Below are 21,923 nucleotides of genomic sequence, written 5' to 3'. Positions count from 1 at the left end.
GAGGAAATAGTACTGTTTAAGTACTGTTAGTGGGTGGTCCAAGGCAATTCCAATAGACTTTGGATGGAAAATGCCATCTGAATCCAGAGAGAGAACTATGGAGACTGAATGCAGTTTGAAGCATGGTATTTTCACTTTTTTATTTGCTTTTTTTTTCTTTTTCATATTTTTTCCCTTTTGATCTGATTAAAAGGATTGTACATGTACATGTATAAACTATTGTTATACATTGTCTTGAGGGTGGAGGGAAAGGAGGAAGGGAGAAAAAATTTGGAACTAAAAATCTTACAAAAAATGAATGTTACATGAAATCGGAAAAATAAAACACTGCTGAGAAAAAGAAAAAAAGAAGTGATGGCAGTGGATGAACAACTCCCTTCTTTGCGGACGTTGTAGGATCATAGATTTAGACACTATCAAGTTCACTCCCTGCCTTTTCTAGATGAGGAAACTGAGATACAGAAAGCTTAAATTATTTGCCTAGAGTTATGCAACTAGTCAGTATGAGGGAGGATTCAAAACCAGGGCCAAAGGAAAGGATAGAGTTTTTGTTGTTTCTATTACTATTGAGTCATTTCAGTAATATCCTAGAGTGACCCCATTTGAGTTGCCATTCAGTAATATCCTTTGTGACTCCATTTGAGATTTTCCTGACAAAGGTACCGGAGTAGTTTGCCATTTCCTTCTCCAGCTCATTTTATATATGAGGAAAATAAGGTTGGGTTAAGTGACTTACCCAGGTATATATGTTTAAGGCCAGATTTAAACTTAAGCCCTTTTAACTCTAAGCATAGAACTCTATCCACTGCGCCATCTAGCTGCCCTACAGATATAGAAGATTTCTCAAATGTCTTCATGCAGTCTTAAGCTTTAATAGCTTTAAACTACATTAAGACTTCTGGGACATGCTTTGTGAATGAAGGTAATATAAAAACAAAATATATAAATCAAAATTTTAAATGAACAAACAAATCCAGGAAGGTGATAATGAATGTTTTATAAAATAGTGGTACTGGGGATGATTAAAAGACACAACATCGAGTTCAACATAGAAGAGACAGAAAAGTTGTATTTGCTTATGTGTGTGCGTTTGATCCTTTTCTCTTTAAAATCTTGTTCCCACTTCTTGAAGCCATCCTTTTCTCCCTTCACCAGCCAAACACCAGACTTGTTGCATAGGAGTTACTTAATTGGAATAAAAATTCTCAAGTTAATGATGTGAAGATTTGCATGTGATTTACATGAAATTCAATAAGCATTTATTAAATACAGATGAGACAGTTCCTATAATGCTAGGAATCCAAAGATGAACCAAGACATAAACTCTGCCCTAAAAGAGATTACATTCCCTTGTTGGGGATGGAAGTAGAATAAGACATATATGCAAATAACTATGACACAAGTTAGAATATGGTGAGGCAAAGAGGGCCCCACAAAATCCTCGGAGAATTTTGTGGAAAGAGAGATCATTCAAGAATCATAGGATATTGAAGCTGAAAAGCCCCTTAGAGCTCATTTGACCCCTTTTGTCATGAGGAAAGTGGGACTTAAATTTTATTAGAAGAGAACATATATACCTTATAAGAACACAAAATAGTTAAGGAAGGAAAGGGAAGAGGAGTTGGGGGTCCTCAGGAAAGACTTCATGAAGAAGGTGATATTTGAATTGTTTCAAATGAAGTAAGGGAGTCAAAGGGAGACCTAGGGGCTTTCTAATGCAAAGAGAGGAAGATGAGAGTGAGAGTCATTTGTTGTGAGAATCAAATTAGCTAATATAGATGGTGTGTCTTGGAAACTACAAGGAGTTTGAGAATGTTAGCTGTTCTCCTCCAAATCTGGCCCGAAGGCAAGTTTGCTTCTGCTTTGCTCACACTATGCTGACCAGCCCCTGGGTTAGGATTGTGTGCAATCTGTCTGAATTAGAAAAGGCCAGAGAGGGGCAAGGTTTTCCTCACTGTTGCCCAGAGCTTCTGACCCCAACTCCAGACTCTGTGACTTTCCATCTATTACAGATAGATGCAACTCTGCAGGACAGACAAAAGACTACGGCCATGGAGAGGATCCGAAGTAGCCCCTTGCCTTCCCCCCGTGATGACCTGGAGGCCTTTCCAGACAAGACACTGGAGACTGTGGACATTGTGGTGTTGGTGCTCTATTTCGTGTTCGTCTTAGCTGTAGGACTTTGGGTAAGGCAAGGATTGTGGTTCCTTCACATCCTAGGACTCTTCCATTAGCTGACTAGCAACCAGAGGGGTCTTTCTGAAGGGAAGAGATGAATGAATGAATGAAACATTCATTGTGTTCACTATGTACCAAGATCTCTGATAAGAGCTGAGGAGAGTATAATAAAAAATCAAGACAGTCCAGTGAGACTACACTTTAATTTGGGGAGATAAAAGAGAATTAAGCTAAAGGTCAGATAGTTCCCATGGGTCAGAAGAATATAGTAGCTGGACAGATGGTAAAGCATGGAAGCCCTGAATTTTACCAGAAGGCTTGTAATTTATGACTTTATGCTCATCCAAGTTGTATGAGCTTCCTCTACACTACCACTGGGAGTGAGCCTGATTGGAATAGAATTCTAGATTCCCTCACTGGGTTGGAAGGGGGTCAGTGCAGGGAAGAAGAAAGGGCTTTGGTAAGTAGATTGGGGGGATTATTTGCAGACTTAGGATAAGTGGACCCTTCCCTTAGCCTCCTGTGGTTTTCTGGATGGGATCCAACAGATAGCATTAAATAGAAGTTCTCTGTCACCACCCCTACTCCCATTGCCCCTTACCTTGGTTTACCTAACTTTTTACATTCCCCATAACAATGTCAGGAGTTCCACTAGGTCTTGTAAAGTCCTGCTTAAAGGCTCTTGGAGGATTTCCAGGCTGCCATGTTAGGGACCACAACCACATTAAAACGACTTTCAGGTAAGAATAGTTTTCCTACCTAGAATGGACTTTCTCTGCCTGTGTTTCAGTCTATGTGGAAGACCAAGAGAGACACTGTCCAAGGCTACTTCCTAGCTGGAGGGGACATGACGTGGTGGCCGGTGAGTGGGGCTGGAGCCTCCCTAGAGGAGACAAGGAGTATTCCCCACAATGGCAGTGAAACCCCTCTTAGAGATCAGATTGGATAGATGTTAGGATTACTAGGTGAGAACTCAGGTTGTCTGGACAATTACAAGGTAAGAACTCAGGTTGACTTGACAGTTCTCTGGCTCTGAGCTTGTGGATTGTTTCCCCCACTTTCCTAATATATTATCATTAGGGATCTCAGGGTCAGAGGGCTTCATAGCTTCTTAACGCACCACTGGAGAACAAGGGGACTTTGCCCCACTATAATTCTATGGCATCCGTGCATGCTTGCATAATAAATAGTGTTAAAGCTCCTGGAGCCCATTCTATTTCACCCTCTGCCTCTCTTGGTGACTCTCCAGTTAGTGTTTGGTGGCTGCCCTACTGGGGGCTTTTCATAAGCAATGTTTTTTTGTTGTTTGCTCTTCATTCTCAGAAAGGACCATGACAATCAGGGAGGTGAAGCCATGACATGCAATTGAGTTGGATTTAAGTGAGGGAGGGCTGGGCAAGGTCACCTGCCTCAGTTTCCCCTCCAGAGCCATCTGGGTCCAATGGCAAGATATAGACTAAGATGATTAGAGATGGCCCTGGAAGCAGCCTTTTTAAGCTGAGGTCTTTAGCAGGTCTCAGTTTAACTGAGGCTGCTCCCATTCAGTGATTAAGGGTAGGTAGCAATTAGGCAAAGAATCTCCTCTTTCACCTCGTCCAAAAAATATCTAAATAAATGAATGAATGAATCTGGGAGGGGATGCCGCTTAAGGTTTCTGGCCAAAGCTGAATGACTATTTACATTCAATATGAGTCAATCAGGACCTGAAACAAAAAGTTATGGTAACATTAGGCTTTCTACAAATCCATGACTAAACTATCACCCTCTTCTACTAGTAAAGATGGAACCAAGGGCGATAGAGAAGTCCAATAGCCTGTGAAGTCATTCAGCCCTCTAGCCCAGACTGAGTTATGTGGGTTCTGAAGCCATTCAGAGCTCAGCTTTTTCATGCTGACACGCCCTTCTCCCCACAGGTGGGAGCTTCTCTCTTTGCCAGTAACATAGGAAGTGGGCATTTCATTGGCCTGGCTGGATCAGGAGCAGCTGTGGGGATTTCAGTAACAGCTTATGAGTTTAATGTAAGTATTTTATTCAATCAACAAACTATTAGAATTTTTATTGAGTTTTTTTTTTTCTTGTCATTGTTTTATCACTTTAGTTTCCAATTATGATCCATCTTCAGCCTTCAGGCGTCATGATTGGTTCTTGCCATTGATCAGAGTTCTTAAGTCTTTCAAAGTTGTTTTCCTTTACAGTGTTGCAGTTACTCTATAAAATGACCTCCTACTTCTTCTTACTTCAGTCTACATCAATTCTTACAAGTCTCCCAAAGTTTTTTTTGAATCTGTCCCCTTCTCTTGTGGGGTCTCTTAAAGTGGGACCTTCTGTATACTAGATCACGACCTGAATGAATTGAAAGAGAAAGAGAGAGTTCCAGATTCCTATCCCTGCATTCCATTCATTCATTTACTCTTTCAACATTTTGTATTAATGCATAATATGGGTACACAGGATGCCATGTGTTGTGTATCTACTTGATTTTGGGTTGGTGCTTGATAGATATTCTGATCTCATTGAGCTTCCAATCTAGTAGGGAGACCTAAGACACAAACATAGATAGCTAAATAATTTATAAATCAGAATATGAGGGAGATTTCACTGAAATGAAGTGGAATGTTTGGGAAATTGGGAGATAAAAAACAGTAGTAAAGGATGTGACATTATTCTGACATTAAATGCCAAAACACCTACTTTAAATGCAGAGTGATATGTGAAGACTTGGGTGGAGCTGGGCTTAGAGTTAGAGGTGGATTCATATCCAACCTCAAACACTTATTAACTGTGAGACCCTACACCAGTCCCTTAACTTTTGTTTCAGTTTCTTCTACTATAAAATGGAGATAATCATAGCACCTACAGGCAAGAGTTGTTGTAAGGATCAGATGAGATCATCAAATGAGGTAATATTTGTAAAGTGCTTAGTACAATATTTGGTAGCTAGTAGGCACTTAATAAATGCTTTCTAGCTCTAAATTTCAGATCCTCTAAAGCAAGGTTTCTTTAACTTTTTCCACTTTTTATGTGAGAAATTTTTATTTGACCTCAAGTACATAGGTATATAAAATGGGTATGTAAATCAAACATTTAATAATAATAATAAATCATCATTTCACAATCCCCACATTCAGTTATGATAGTTTAAGAAGCTGGTCACTAAAGCACAATTTTCAAATGAAATCTAGACTTCTCTCCTCCTTTCCCTGTTTACTTCCAGACCCAGATTATTGCCTATTACCAATCCAAATTAACCTCTTACTTTGGAATCAGTCACTCAGGTATGTATGTTTCTAGAAGAACTTGGAACAATATTGTGATTTCCTCCACAGGGAATCTTTTCAGTGCTGATGCTGGGCTGGATCTTCCTTCCTATCTACATTGCTGGAGGGGTAAGTCTGATTGGGGGTAGGGGAAGAATATTAGAATCTCAGGTTAAAGTACATTGGGATAGTAACCCTTCCATTCATTTGTTCTTTCAACCAACAAGCATTTATTGATCTCCTAGGGAGGAAGCATGCTGGACTGGGAGAAATTAAATTTAGAATTGTTGTTCAGTCGTGTCCAACTCTTTGTGATCCTTTTTGAAGTTTTCTTAGCAAAAATACTGCCGTTTTCTTCTCTGGCTCATTTTACAAATCAGGAAACTGAGGCAAATAGTTAAGTGACTTGCCCAGAATCACACAACTATTAGTGTCTGAGGCCACATTTAAAAGCAAGCAAATGAGTCTTTTAACTTGAGTTCCTATACTTTATATATTGCACCACCTAGCTGCCCCTGAATTCCAACTCTGGTCCTCAGTATACCTGTGAACTTGAACACATTCCCTTTCTGGACTTCAGTCTCCTCATCTGTAAAGTATCTAGCCAAATGCTAATTTGGCTTTCCTTAAAAAAAAATGTTTATTTTTTTATTCTGACTTTAACACTAACAAAATGAGTATTTCCATACATAAAGTGGAACAAAAAAAGAGAATAAAACTGCCTATCTCTATTACATATAAATTGCTTCCCTTTTCAAGTACAGGATAAATTCATGTAACTTTCAAAGCTGTCATACTTGTCTGTTTCCTTTTGTTCTTTTTTGTGCATTTTTAATAAATTTTTCAGTGACTTTCATAGTTTTCTTTTTTTGATAATTCCATGACTAATCCCCAACTCCCTCTCATCTCCCCAGAATGGAAAAAGCCCCTGTAACAAATATACATAGTCAAGCAAGAGAACTATCTCCATTGTCCATGTTCAAAAATACCTGTTTCTGCAAGTTGAGTATATACAATCCTTTCAGAGATGAGAATGTTGAACATGTTTCATCATTGCTCCTCTGCTCCTGAGAATCCTTTCAACACAAAACTCCATTAACCTTAAAGTTTGTACAAAAGTTAGCATCAGAACCAGGACTCCAAGATAGGAGTACTCCCACATATCCCAACAATTTTCCATCAATCCACTTGGACTTCCCTCTTATTGCTGCAGTGGGGAAGAGTGGTCATCAATTAGACATCCTTGGACTAATTTTTCAAATATATATCCATAGTACAGACTAATGTGCCCAGAGCTTTCAGGTCAAAGCCTCTCTGTGCCTCAGTTTCTTCATCTGTAAAATAAGTGAATAGGGTTCCATGGCCTCTAAAGTCTCCTTATGCTTTAAATCTATAATCCTTTTTTCTTTTTTAAGAAAAGGTCTACCAGATGGTAGACCTCTCTTCTCTCACTTCTTAAAAATTTCTTTTCATTTGATATATACTTTTTATTTTCTCCAGTTACATGTAAAACAATTTTTTACACTTGTTTTTAAAACTTTGTGTTCCAGATGCTCTCCATTCCTCCCTATTCTCCCCACTCCCTCCCATTAAGAAGGCACATGTGATATTATGCAAAACATTTCCACAAAAGTCATGTTGCAAAAATATATATATACATCCCCACTTCAGAGAAAAATAAAGTTAAAAAGGAGTATGTTTCAATCTGTATTAAGACACAATCAGCTTTTTCTTTTAGTATTTTTCATCATAAGTCCTTCAGAGTAGTCCACAGCTGATCCTCCCAGAGCATTGCTATTACTTTGTACATTGTACATTTCACTTTGTAAGAGCTTATGGAGGACTTTCCAGGTTTTCTGATAGCATCCTGCTCATCATTTCCCATGGAATAGAATATTCCTTCATAATCATATACCAAAATTTATTTAGCCACCCCTCCAACTGATGAGCATCCACTCAATTTCCAATTCTTTGACCTGAGAAAAGAGCAGCTATAAATATTTTCGTATCTGTAGGTCCTTTCCTTTTTTTAAAAAAAATCTTTTTTGGGATTCATTAGTAGTGGTACTGTTAGGTGAAAGGACATGTATGATTTTATGGATAGCCCTTTGCACACAGTTTATATCTTTTAATCATTTATTAGTTGTCCCCGCAAATTTTTTATTCATCTTCCTGATCAACTGTGGGACTCAAGTAGTTAGTGCTACTTTTTTCCTCCAACTTCCTGATTTCCTCCTCTCTGATCTCTTCTGTACTAGTTGGGAAACCACCACTATCTTTTTCTGAGATCCTGGGAGCCCAGCACCCTGTGCTTTGGGGCAGGGGAGCTCTGCTGTGAGTGAGGACCCTCACTTTAGTGAGTTATGAGTTAGCTTGGAGGGCCTAATACCAGATCTATCTTCCCTACTCTCCCAGGTCACCACCATGCCTGAATACTTACGAAAAAGATTTGGAGGCAAACGGATTCCCTTGTTCCTGGCTATTCTCTATTTGTTCATCTACATCTTCACCAAAATCTCGGTAAGAACTCAACCTTAAAGCCTTCCCTTATCAGTCATCCTTCCAAAGACAAAGACTGAGTCACTGTGTGTATCACTCATAACTGGTGCAGGTGTCTACGTGATCACTCGATCAAGTTCCAGTCACTCCTTAGAAAGTAATAGCTGCCATATTTTTCTTTTCCTCGTTTCCTCTTTTCTCAGTAGTGACTTTTTCCATCTGGGGATGGAAATTACACTTCAAAAGAGAAGTGAAAAAGAAAGGTAAAGATAGGGGAAGAAAAAAAAAGAGATGGGAGAATAAGGGGAGGAAATGAAAAAAGCGGGGAGGAGTAGGGAGGGAAAAGATAAAGAATTGGAAGAGAGGATGAGAGGGGAAGTAGGTAACAGAGATTCTTCTCTTTCCTGGAAGTGGCCAAGAGTAGCTGGACATCTGGATTAGTCCTTGGTTTAAGGTAAAAGGCAAAACTTAGTGAAGGTGCATGAGTTACTGACCAGTCATTGCTTTCCAGTCCTAAATAAGCCGGACTTAGTTTCCTTATAGGGGCTACATCATTCCCAGGATCAGCTCCCTTGGCAGATCATACTTCGAGTCAATGCCCCAAGACTGACTTTAGTAAAGTGATCTGGGTGTTAGAAAATTGAATGTTAAGGCTCACTGCTCCCGGTAATCACCTTCCCACACACATGCACCCTTTGAACAATCAAACAAGCTAAAGGACAAGGAAAGCACATCTCAATGAGGAATGATTTATTTCAGCAATCCCAGGATTAGTGAAGAATGACCTGAACTCAGGGAGAGGATGCTAACCTTAACTCCAGTAAGATATTGGCTGTCAATCAAAATGAATTATTTGTCTTTCCAATAGCAAACAAAAATATCAACCAGGGGAGGGAAGGAGGGAAAGAAGAAACAGCTTTTTTTCCATTGCGTAGGAAGCATGGAGTGATAGAATGGAAAAAGTATTGGACTTGGTGTCTGGAAGACCAGACTTTATATCTCATCTCTGACACACTCTCTAAGTCTTAGGTTTCTCATCTTTAAAAGCAGGGAGTTGGACTAAATGGTCTTTCTGCTCTACCTCAGTGGTCTTACCTATTTCCTCAGGTGGACATGTATGCAGGAGCCATCTTTATCCAGCAATCCTTACATCTGGACTTGTACCTTGCAGTGGTGGGGCTGCTGGCAATTACAGCTCTGTACACAGTGGCAGGTAAGGCTGAAACCCCTGGGGATGTCCCTGGGAGGTCTCAAGTTAGCAATTAATGTGGTACTGTCCAGGAGACTCGAGCACTTTTTTGCCCTCTTCCATCCAACAGCACTGTGTGATGGGTAATCAAGACCTTCCCAACACTGGAAGTGCAAAATCATTCATTAGAAATGGTCAACCCATTTATCATGACCCCTTTTCAGAGGAGAAGCATGAGGCTTGGATCAGTGAAGTCACTTATTTGCCCCTTGTTCCCTGGCATAAGAAATATTTAATAATAGAAAACAATAGTATTCCATATTGAGTGGATGCCCATCAGTTGGAGACTGGCTGAATAAGTTATAGTATACGAATGTAATGGAATATTAATGTGCTTTAAGAAATGATCAGCAGGATTCCAGAAAAATCTGGAAAACTTACATGAACTGATGCATAGTGAAGTAAGCAGAACCAAGAAAACACTTACACAACATTATATGGTGAGCAACTATGATGGACTTGACTTCTTTCAACAATGAAATTATTCAAAGCAATTCCAATAAACTTGGAATGGAAAGTGCCACCCACTTCCAGAGAGAGAACTATGGAGACTGAATGTGGATTGAAGCATACTATTTTCATTTGTTGTTGTTTGTTTCTTTTCTTTCTTATTTTTTCTGCTTTTGGTCTGATTTTTCTTGCACAACATGACAAATATGGAAATACATTTAAAATAATTGCACATATTTAACCTGTTTCAGATTGCTTGCTATCATGAGTCTTACAAAAACAAATATTAAAAACTATCTTTACATGTATTTGAAAAAATAAAATATTATTGAAAAAAAAAGAATATCTTGAGTTCCAAATTTTTCCCTTCCTCCCTTGTTTCCCCACTCCCCAATCTAATATAGGTTATACTTGCATAATTATTTTAAACATGTTTCCATATCAATCACGTTGTGAAAGAAAAATCAGAACAAAAGGGAAAGTAACAATGAGAAAGAAAAAAGTAAACAAAAAAAGGTGATAATGGCACCCTTCCATCCACAATCAGTCTCCACAATTCTCTCTCTGGGATATGAATGACATTTTATCAAGACTGTTGGACTCAAGACAGACATCTCAAGTCTATTGGAATTGTCTTAAATCACTGTATTGCTGAAAAGAGTTGTCTACCATGGTAGGTCATCTTGCTGTTATTGTGTACAACGCTCTCCTGGTTCTGCTCACTTCACTCAATATCAGTTCATGTAAATGCTTTCAGGTTTTTCTGATCATTTCTTACAGAACAATAATATTCCATAACATTCATATACAATAACTTATTCAGCCATTCCAATTGATGAGCATCCACTCAATTTCCAATTCCTTGCCACAAAAAAGGCTGCTGCTTAGGGTCTTTCAATAGTTTCCCATTGCCAGTAAAATAAAGGGCAGAGCTGTTATCTGTTATCTTAGACTCTCCATATCTCCATATCTAGTTTATTTTATTTTCCTAAAAGCAGTCCTCTTCAACCAAACTGATCTATTCATGCACCTGAACATTCCACTTAATTGTGGATCTTTCCCAAAGTTTTGATCTTGTCTCCTAGGTCTTTCAGATCAGAACTTAATAAATGCTTGAATTAAACTGAATGGCCTTCTTTTTACAGTATCCTTAGGAGAACTTATCCATCCAACTTAAATATTTTAAGCAACCACAAACTTTTTGGTGTTGAAGTAACTTTGAGGTAACTGTAACTCCTCCATGTCAGAGTACTGGGCCTGTAGTTAGGAAAACCTAAGTTCAAATGTGACTTCAGATATTTACCAGCTACGTGACCTCTGAGGAAATCTTTGAACCCTGCTAATCTTTAGTTTTCTTATCTATTAAATGGGGGTGATAATAAATACCACCTACCTCCCATGGTGGTTGTGGAGATTAAATGAGGTATTGTTTGTAAAGCACTTAGCAGAGTGTACAACACAAAGTAGTTGTTAACAAATCCTTTCTCTTTCTTCTCTCTCTCTTTCTCTTTCTTTCTCTCTCTCTCTCTTTCTTTCTCTCTCTCCCTTTCTTTTTCTCTTTCTTTCCTCTTTTTTCTTCCCTCTCTCTCCTTTATTTTTCTCCCCTTTCTTTTTTCCCTTCTCTTCCATTTTTCCCTTTTTTCTCTCTCCCCTCTCTGCCTTCCTTCTATTTTTCATTCCTTCCTTTTATTCTTCCTTCTATCCTTCTTTTCTCTCTCCCCCTCTTCCTTTCCTTCCTTCCTTTCTTCCCTACATCCTTCTTTCTTCTCTCTCCCTTTTTTTCTCTCAATTCTTTACATCCTTGTTTCTCTTCTCCCTTTTTCTTTCCCTCCTCCCTCCCTTCCATCCTCCTTTCTTTCCATTCTTCCTTCCCATAAATTTGCCATTGGAGAATCCAATGCAATGAAGGCTTTTTGATTATTTTAATTCTTCACAAATGCAGCATATGGGTAATCCATCTGTTATATTTCACTGTCACTATATGACCTAACTACTTTTTTTTCTAGTAACATGTCCTTAATTGTGTCTTTTATGACATTTTTCTCTTATAAGTCATCTTAACAGTACCTACCATGTCCCTTTTCATTGCCTTTTGGATCACCTGAAATTGATTCTTCTAAGATTTGTGTTGCTTGGTATTTCACAGTCATATAGCCTTATGAAGAGAATGATGTGAAAAAGATAGACTTCAGGCAGAGTGAAAATTTTGGGAATCAGTGAAAGGACTGCCCTATTTCCCCAAATGTGATTCAGTCCAATCTTCTCTTATTGAATCTTAGACACGGCAATAAGGAAGCCACTGAATAAAGGAGCTATATGATGGGTGCAGTGTATTAAGCGGGCTGCTCATGTAGCAAGCAATGTAAAGGATGGATTAAAGAAGATGTAGACTGCAAGGAGAGCAATTAGGAGACTGACAAGAGGCAAGGTCCTGAATTAGGGCTTTAATCGGAGTAGTGGAAAGGAAAGGATAACTGTAAGAGGCATTTTAGAGGTTGAATTAATAAGCCTTAGGATCAGTTTAAATGTGGGAAATGAATAAGAGGAAAAAGCCAACAAGTCCAAGGTTTTGAGATAAAGCAAAGTATCGCTGTGCTGCTTTCAGATCCCATATTTATACCCTACCCTTCAAGCACAGCAAGGCAATTGGCCAGCCCTTAAATTTTCTCCCTAAGTCAATGTCAGTACTGGCAGCAATTTGCCTAAATTGATCATAGAGGGATGCTTGTGCTCCAAATATACTCTTTAAAGAAACAACAACAGTATTTTACTTTTCCAAATACATGCAAAGATACTTGTTAACATTCACCCTTGCAAAACCTCTTGTTCCAAATTTTTCTCCCTCCCTTCCTCACTTCCCCCCTCTCCAAGACAGCAAGCAATTTAGTATAGGTTAAAAATGTGCAGGAATATATTGTTTAATAACTAAGAGCCACCTTAGGTCAAGGCTCAGAGTAAATTCCTCCTACCTCCATCCTCATTCTTTCTGTCTTCCCTCAGGTGGCCTGGCAGCTGTGATCTACACAGATGCTCTGCAGACTGTCATCATGCTAGGAGGAGCATTCACTTTAATGGGATACAGTGAGTATTCCCAGGCATTCCAAGTTAAAGCTTATTAAACTGCTGTTATTATTGTATTTTTAAAATTGTTTCAGATATTGCCACCTAGCTAGCAGAATGATTTAGTGGAAAGAACCCAATTCTGTCTCCTTTTTTGCAAAATGGGAATAATAACATTTGTACTATCAACCTCACAGAGTAGTTGTAAATCACAAAGTAGTAAATGAAAGTCAGCCCTCATTCTTAGGGAATGAATGCCTTCTTCATTAACTTTCTACATTTATTTCTAGGACTATCCTCTTCACTCCACACTGGGATAGGTTGGATCCATCACTCATAATTATTATAGTTCCGTAATTCTGAGTTTCTTCTCAATGACCATCACCTTCCATCCTTCAGTCTCTGCTTTATATTTCCTAAGTCTATTCTTCATCCTCCCTGTGAGCTCCAGTCCTTCTACCTCTTCTTGTTCTCCCTATCCACAAACTTTATGCTGGCCATCTTTTCTGCCCTTTATACTTTGGATCTTTTCTTTACTTTTTTAATAATAGCTTTTTATTTTCAAAATATACGCAAAGATAGTTTTCAAACTCTGCCCTTGTTAAACTGTGTTCCAAATTTTTTTCTCCCTTCCTTCCCTCACCTCTCCCTGAGACCCCTTCACTATATGTTAAACATGTGCAATTCTTCTACACATATTTCCACAATTATCATGCTGCACAAGAAAAATCAGATCAAAAAGGAAAAATGAGAAAGAAAACAAAAAGCAAGCAAACAAAAAATGTGAAAATACTATGTTGTGATCCATATTCAGTCCTATTCAGGATGCAGATGGCTCTCTCCAACACAAGTCTAGTGGAATTGACCTGGACCTTTTCTTTAGGTTTTGACCTGTGATCCTTGAAACTTGCTCCCTTCTTCCACTACTGCTCTTGCCCAAATCCAATTGGATTGCTCTCCTCAACTATTTCTTCCATTTCCAGTATTGTGGTGCTGAATGCTTCCAGAGAAAGTCACACAGCCTACCTCCAGCTTATGTTAATTAATCTCAGTCAGACCCTAATGGCTGCCAGGCAATCTTTTTCTTTTTCCCGATTATTCCAAACCTTCTCTATTTTTAAAGGCTCCAATAACAGTTCCTCCCTATAATCTCTTAGCAGAGGAGTTTGTCTCTTAATTAACTGAGACAATTGAGATTAGTGAGTCCTCTCTTCTTCCCTATTCAATATTTCTGAGCCCTGGTATCCAGTTCAAATATAACTGGATTTCTGCAGGCTACATTATGAATTAGAGTCTTAATTGCTAAATTAATCGACTTTTTTCAGTCCTTATCCTGCCTGATCTTTCTGCAACTTTTGATGCTGTGGTTCTTTCCTCCTGGTCACTCTTCTTCCTTTGGTTCCATAACACTGCACTCTCTTGGTTCTCTGCTTATTTATCCAAACTTCTCAATCTCCTTTGATGGATCTTCAGCTTTTAACCACCTGCTAAGTGAAAGCATCTCCCAAGGCTCTGTTGTGTCTTTCTTCACTATTTCCCTTAAGGATTTCAACTGTTCAAAGATAACTTCTGTAGAGGCAAATGATTCATCTATAATATCCAGGCCCAATTTCTCTCTCAAATTTTAGCTTGGGTTTTTTAATGTGGGGTCTATGAACTTTTTTTTCCCCCTGAGGCTGGGGTTAAGTGACTTGCCCAGGGTCACACAGCTAGGAAGTGTTAAGTGTCTGAGACCAGATTTGAACTCGGGTCCTCCTGAATTCAAGGCTGGTGCTCTATCCACTGCGCCACCTAGCTGCCCCTGGGGTCTATGAACTTTGAAAACACCACCAACAAATTGACAAATTTTTGATAAATGTGTTTTAATATAATTGATTTTATTTGCAATTTTGTATCTTTTATTTTATGCATTTAACAACATAATTCTGAAAAGGATTCTGTAGGCTTCATCAGACTTCCAAAGGAGTCCTTGTCACAAAAAAAATGTCAAGATTCCCTCTTTTAGCTACTAGCTGTTCTGCCAGATGACACTTGCAATTAAAATACAATATTTTTCTTTCTTTTTAAATAATAGCTTTTTATTTTCAAAATGCATGTAAAGATAGTTTCAACAGTCACCCTTGAAAAACTTGTCCAAATTTTTCTCTCTCTTGTCCCCCCTATACAGTAATCCAATCAATATAGGTTAAACAAGTGCAGTTCTTCTACACATACTTCCACATTTATCATGCTACAAAAGAAAAATCAGATTAAAAAGGGGAAAAGATACTAACCAAACAACAACAAAAAAGGTGAAAATACTATGTTGTGATTCACATTCAGTCCCTATAGTCCTCTCTCTGGGTGCAGATTCATCAAAAGTCTATTAGAATTGGCCTGAATCACCTCATTGTTGAAAAGAACTGGGTCCATAGAGTTGATCATCATATAAAGTTGTGGTTGCTGTGTACAATGTTCTCAATAATATCTTAGAAACTCTAAGCTTTTATAAACTACCATCTGATGCAAATGGTCATCCTCAGATATTTCTCTGAAAGTGCTTTTGTTGGGGGAATATTGCATTAGGAACATTAAAACAACAACAAAAAAAATTAAACCAACAATCCTGGAATTTTAAGAGGGCCTTTTAAGCAGACACTGAAAGTGACTGATACATGCAATCAGTCACACCTAAGTTACAAGTCCTGTTAGCAGAGCCTATGTATGGTCTCTGGAATTTTTGTCAGAGTACCTGAAAAATCTAACTACTTAAGGAAAATGAGTGATTTCTGGGGAAACACATCAGTCAAATCCAATTCAACAAATATTTATTAAATACTAGCATGTAGTAGCAGAGCTGATACAAAGTTTAGATAAGACACCTGCTCTAATATGCCTTTTGTAAGAACCTGTCTCCTGAAGAATTGTGAAGTACAACTGAGATAAGTAAAATATCCTTCTCTTCCAGTTGTTGATCAGACATTTGTACTTCTTGGGACATGGATCAGAATGGCCCATAGCTAGAAATCTGTTCTTTCCATATATCTCTTATTCAGCCTCATTTCCAGGCAAATTCTTTTTTTTACCCTCTGCTTGTACCCAGACTGATCACCCAGGAGGCACCTTTAAAATCATTCTGGCCTGTGATGTGAATAGATTACAAAAGGTCTCTCTTCTCTTGTCTAAACTCACTGTCCTTTCTACTAATTCTAGTAGGATTCTACCAGTGCATCCTTCGCAATCCATTCCTGAGCCTTTGGCTTTGCTGATATTGGTCGGCTTCCCTAGGATTTCAACATTTCTTTGGCTTGGTTTCAGAGAACACTGACTTTTAACCCCAGCCCTTCTTGCTTTCTTATCTAACAATTAAAGACCAACAAGCATCTATTAAATATCTCTATTATGTGCCAGGCACAGATCCAAAGACCTTGGTGACCTTCACTGGCCACTAGATCTCCATTTAAGACAACATGATGTTCTGTCTGTAATTAGATGACCAAGTAGATTTTGAAGGGCCCTTAGAGATCATCTAATATGAAGATTCTTAACCTCGGGTCTATGAGGTTGTTTTCAATTAAAAATCTTTTAAAATTGTATTTATTTATTTCACTATATATTTCCCAATTACATGTAAAAATTTTTAATTCATTTTTTTAAAGTTTGAGTTCCAAATCCTCTTTCTCCCAGCTGTTCCCCTTTGAAGAAGATTAACAATTTTATATTGATTATATATGTAAAGTTATACAAAACATATTTCTATATTGGACATGATGCAAAAGAAAACATAAAAAGGGATAAAATAAATTAGAAAAAATTATGCTTCACACTATATTCAGAGCTCATTTCTCCCTCTAGAGGTGAATAACATCTTTTATCATGGGTGCTTTGGAATTATTTTGGATCATTGTCTTCATCAGAGGAGCTAGATCTTTTATAGTTGATCAATCTTACCACATTTCTATACCATGTGTAATGTTCTCCTGATTCTGCTCAAATCACTTTGCATAGAGTTTATATAAGGCAGTATAGATTTTTCTGAAATCATCCTCATCACCATTTCTTATAATACAATAATACTCCATTAAAATCATAACAATCATATGAAATAACTTAGGCATTTCTCAATTAATGGGCATTTCTTTGATTTTCTAATCTTTGTCACCAGAAAAGAGCTGCTATATATTTTTGTACAAATAGCCTTTTTTCCCCTTTTCTATTATCTCTTTGGGATAAAGACCTAGGAACATTTATCAAATGGTAAGTATAGTTTTAATAACCCTTTTGACATAGTTCCAAATTGTTCTCTAAAACAGTTGGACTAGTTCAGTACTCCACATGCAGGAGATAGTGTGCTGTAATGGACCTAGAGTCACTCATTTTTGTTAATTCAAATCTGGTCTCAGACACATATTAGCTCTCTGTTCTTTGGTAAGTCAAATAGGGTTACTATTTGCCTCAGTTTCCTCATCTGCAAAATGACAAGAAGGCAATGACAAACCACTCTAGTGGTAATTAACCACATTTAAGTGGTTATTTCCTCTTCTGTTAATCTGGACAATTTATATTTTTGTAAATATGTAAATCCTATCTCAGTCAGTTTTATTACTAAGTCATTGGACAAAATAATTCAAGATACATTATTTAATTTCATCTTTATTGATAGTACATTCATCTTTTTCATTTTTGATAATAGTAATCAAAATTTTGTTTTGATTTTTAAAAAAATTAACCAATGGTTTATTTCATTGGATTTTTAAAATAAAGCCAGATTCTAATTTTATTTATTAATTCAGTTGTTTTCTTGCTTTCAATTTTATCAATCTCAGATTTAATTTTCAGGATTTACATTTAATTGATTTTTAATTTGTTCTTTTTTAGTGGCATATTCAATTAATCTTTTTTTCTCCCTTGATTGATGTATGTGTAAATAGATATTAATTTTCCTCTAAGGACTGCTTCAGCCACCCCCCCAAAATTTCTCTCATTGTTGTCCTTATCTTTAATGAAATCATTGGTTGTTTCTCTGATTTGTTCTTTGACCCACTTATTTAGAATTAGATTTGTTTCTAACTAACTTTTAATCTGTTTATTATATTTAATTTTTATTGCATTGTGGTCTGAAAAAAAAAGTATTTCATACTTCTGCTTTTCTGCATTTGGTTTTGAAGTCTGGGTTAGTACATCTGTCCAGCTTCAGTCATTATCCAGCAGGATTAAAGGGTCATTCTCACAGGTAATTGATCCTTCCTATAAATTGCAGGTTTTGCTGCAGTTGGTGGTATGGAAGGGCTGAAGAACAAATACTTTACAGCTGTGGCCAGCAACCGGAGTGCCAACAACAGCTGTGGGTTGCCTAGAGATGATGCTTTCCATATTTTCCGAGACCCTGTGACTTCTGATCTTCCCTGGCCAGGAGTCCTTCTTGGAATGTCAGTCCCTTCACTTTGGTACTGGTGTACTGATCAGGTACAGGTCTACCTCACTTGTTGGGTGTTCAATTTGCATAGCTTGATTTCAGCACATTCCTTTAATTCTATCTGTGATTCAGTATAAGTCATTGCAGCCATTATATGGTTCAGGTGAATTAATCTTCCCTCTGGACTATATATTATTTAAAGAAACTTTCTCCCCTAGATCCTATTTCTTTCTAATCTTGTCTTCTTGGAGTTCTGCTCTGATTTCCTTTTCCTTTTTTTTCTCCTACTTTCTTAAGCTCCCAAACTCTGTTTAAATCAACCTAAAATTCCAACTTTAGCAAAATGGCAGGGGATTCCATAACTCTTAGAGAGACATATTTCTTATTTGTAAGTGAACAGTGTTGCATTTTTCAGCACAATTTTACCTTTTATGTTAAAAATAAATGGAAAGCAATCAGTCCCAAAATAGGTCACTTTGGGGTGAGGAGATTGTTCAAAGAAGTTATTTTTAAAAGCATTTTCTAAAAATACAGAAAATGTTCTAAATATTTCTCCAATATGTTAAATTTCTGATAGTGTTGAGAGCCTGTGTTTTTAGTTTAGTTCTTCAGTACATTTGAGTATAAAACTCTAATAATTAGGGCAGGCAGCAGGGATGGCTGAAATTTAAAGAGTGCTGATGGCCTTTGTAAGTCTTCCTGGGACATAGAAAGAAAATTAATGTCTCACTAGCAAGAATAATGAATTAAAATAAGGTCCAGAAACAACTGGACCCAGTAGCTACTAGGGAAGTGTGTGAATACCTTTCCAATTTAGTTCTGCTCCCACCTTTTCCATGTCCTCAGTAGTCTCTTCAAAGGATTCCATTTTCCTGAAAATTTCTTCCCCTTGGTGATCATATTTCAGATGAACTCCTTCCTACCTGCCCCTCAAGCTTGTAGCTTTCCTAGCAGTGTTTGGGATCTCTCTCATATGCTGTTTTCTCCAGTGCAAAAATCTCTAGTTTACAGCTAGTCTTTGAGTGTGATTATAAATGTTATAATATGGTTATTTGTTAAATGTCTAATTTTTAAAATTAATTACATTCTAATATGACATTTTAAGTTTGTTGGGTCTGTTTGAACGGAGTAATGTTCATTATCATCCTACTCTGATGTCTCTTTGTGGTCATAAGATGATCCTGGGTTCTTGGGGGCTTTACTAGGACATAAAAGCCCAGGCTGTTCTGACAAGCTGAAAAGGCTCCAAGTGTGGGCCCAGTGATCTACTCCAGTCTCTTGCAGAGACTCAGAGCAACTTCAGGCAGGGTTCATTTTAGATAGATGTAGGAACTGCACGATCATTGAGATGAATCTAACAGCAGAGTGAAAGACCCGGGAAGCTTCTAGCATCTCTTTGTAGCTGGAGAGGCATAAAAGGGGAATGTCCAGCGCTGTCAAATACAAACAGAGGATAATAAACTGTTCATAAGGATCCCTCTGGGGACCATAGTTTGACTTTGAAAATTATATATTAACATTATCTACATTCTATTTCATTTTTATTTTTAAAATTATTTCCCAATTACATATTAATCTGGTTCAGTCCCACTTGGCAGTGTTATCGGCTATGTGCTTTTCATCTGTTGTTTAGACAAACATCTGGACTGGTTTAATTCTCTACCTGCCTAATGGTGAAAGGTAGAAACAAGGGAGGTAAATTAGGTCGTTTCTAGAGGACCCTTCCTATCACCCATGGCCTCAAATCCTTTGGATTTGATCGAAATTGAGATTTTTGCCTAAAATTCAAGAATACATCAAAATATCAAGTTTTGAAGTCAATTGATATCCTTTTCCTTTTAATGTTAAATCACCATGGCAGGAACTAAAAGAGGTCATTAAAACCCTAATACTTAATTGGATGCTCTAGAAGGTGCAAAACGGCAGACTCACAAGGTGAATTCTTCACTGAAAGCCCTCACTGATTTTGAAAGGTTGTGAATTATTAGAACATCACTCTTATCAAAATCATTTGAGGAACAAAAAATTGGGGAAATGACTGAAGAAAAGTTTATATGAAGAAGGCCTCCTGGCTTACTGTAAGTCAATTACTATTCATGATTGCCTCTCTCTCAGAAAAAAAAAAAGGAGATAGGATTGATGTTTTGATTTCATATAATAGAGGCATGTTGTTCAGAAAATAGGAGGTGATCCCCTTGATTCCCAGAATCAGAAAACATCTGGAGTGTTTCATTGAGTTCACTGAGTGTTAAGAGGAATATACTCCATTTTTTTGTTGTTGTTCATGCTTGTTCAACTTTCTAGGCCTTATGAACTATACTGTCCATGGACTTTTCTTGGAAAGATACTGGAGTGGTTTGCCATTTTCTGCTCTAGTGGATCCTTTTATCAGGCAATCAGTGTCCAGGATCACAAAGCTAGATTGGAATTGAGGACTTTCTGACTCCAGACCCAGTGTTCTGTCCACTGATACACCTGCTGCCTCTTTGCGGTATCCAACTCTAACACTATCCATGGTACCCCCAGCTGTTTCTAAATGAATTTGGATTTATACTGGGTAGCATCAGAGGACAAAGCGAAAACGAGTAGATAGAAATTATAGGCTGATTTCAACTTAATTAAAACTATCCAAAAAAATTGAATGAGCTGTCTCGAGGCATGGTGTTCCCTGACACTGGATGTTGTGAAGGAGTCAGTGGAATATTCCTGAAAGAATTTCTGTTCAGCTCATGGTTAAATGACCTCTTCATATGTTGACATTTAGTGATTATATGTCAATAAAAAATGCATTTCATCCATAGCTCCTGATTGTTTCTAGGGCAGAGAGCAAAACTATTGCAGATGATCACACCTAACCTTGCAAAACAGGTTGTCCTAAAGTCTTAGTGCAGTTTTAATTTTTTTATTGCTTTAAATAGCTTAAACTGCACTAAGGCTTTTGGGACACTGCATTTAGTCTTGAAATGTTTTAATCTGTTTGAAAATGGATGCGTTCAATACATGTTAATTGCCATAAAGAAACAGCATAAATATTTCACTCACAAGGAGGAGAGATGTTGGCCATATCTTGCCCTCTCGTTCAAAACCCCATTTTCTAGAGACAGGTGGGTGTTGCAATAGATATCTACCAAGGCTTCAGTTATTTTACTTACTATGAGGCACAGGGAAAGTTGCTCAATTTCTTTCTGCTTTAGTTTCCTCAATTGTAAAGTGATGATTAAAAATATGTACCTCCCAGGGTTGTTTTAAGTATGAAATGAGATATTTGTAAAGCACTTAGCACCATGTTTGCCATGTAGTAGGTGTTTAAAATATTGCTTCTTTCCATCATTATGCCTTTGCTAACAATGGATAATATCACCTTTAGACACAGGGCTAGCAATAACCCTAATTAGAACTTCTTGCTTCAGTCAAACTCAATTCCTCAAACAACTTTTAAAGGCCTACTGTCTAAGGCCTTTAGCCTTAGACACAGTGCTAGGCTCTAAGGATATAAAGAATAAGGAGGAAAAAAAAAAACTGCTCTTATCCTAGAACTTCCATGCTACCATTCACAGATAAGGAAATACAGACCCTAGATAAAGTAATTTCAAGAAAGAAATCAGGGGCAGCTAGGTGGCGCAGTGGACAGAACACCAGCCCTGAAGTCAGGAGGACCTGAGTTCAAATCTATATGACACTCCCTAGCTCTGTGACTCTGGGCAAATCACTTAATCCCAATTGCTAGAAAGAAAAAGAGAAAAGGAGAGAAGGAGGGATGATTGGAAGGTAGTTAAGAATTCCATGATCCTGAGGTGGAAAGATTCAGTGGTCGAAGAGAAGCAACCAGAAAACT

General features: G+C 37.7%; 1 protein-coding gene across 1 annotated transcript in view; it reads left to right on the top strand.

Annotated features, from left to right (window-relative positions):
• SLC5A11 (solute carrier family 5 member 11) overlaps positions 1-21,923 on the top strand; it is a 61,506-nt gene that overhangs the window by 29,569 nt on the left and 10,014 nt on the right. The window contains 8 exon segments of the mRNA XM_074280043.1: positions 2,013-2,186; positions 2,969-3,040; positions 4,092-4,196; positions 5,505-5,564; positions 7,851-7,955; positions 9,042-9,147; positions 12,634-12,714; positions 17,933-18,138. Coding sequence (XP_074136144.1) covers positions 2,052-2,186; positions 2,969-3,040; positions 4,092-4,196; positions 5,505-5,564; positions 7,851-7,955; positions 9,042-9,147; positions 12,634-12,714; positions 17,933-18,138 — 870 coding nt within the window. The 5' untranslated portion in view covers positions 2,013-2,051.

This window comes from Sminthopsis crassicaudata, chromosome 1 (assembly GCF_048593235.1).
Source record: "Sminthopsis crassicaudata isolate SCR6 chromosome 1, ASM4859323v1, whole genome shotgun sequence".
Lineage (NCBI taxonomy): Eukaryota > Metazoa > Chordata > Mammalia > Dasyuromorphia > Dasyuridae > Sminthopsis > Sminthopsis crassicaudata.
Note: the sequence above shows the minus strand (reverse complement) of the source record. Positions and strands in the feature narration are given on the sequence as shown.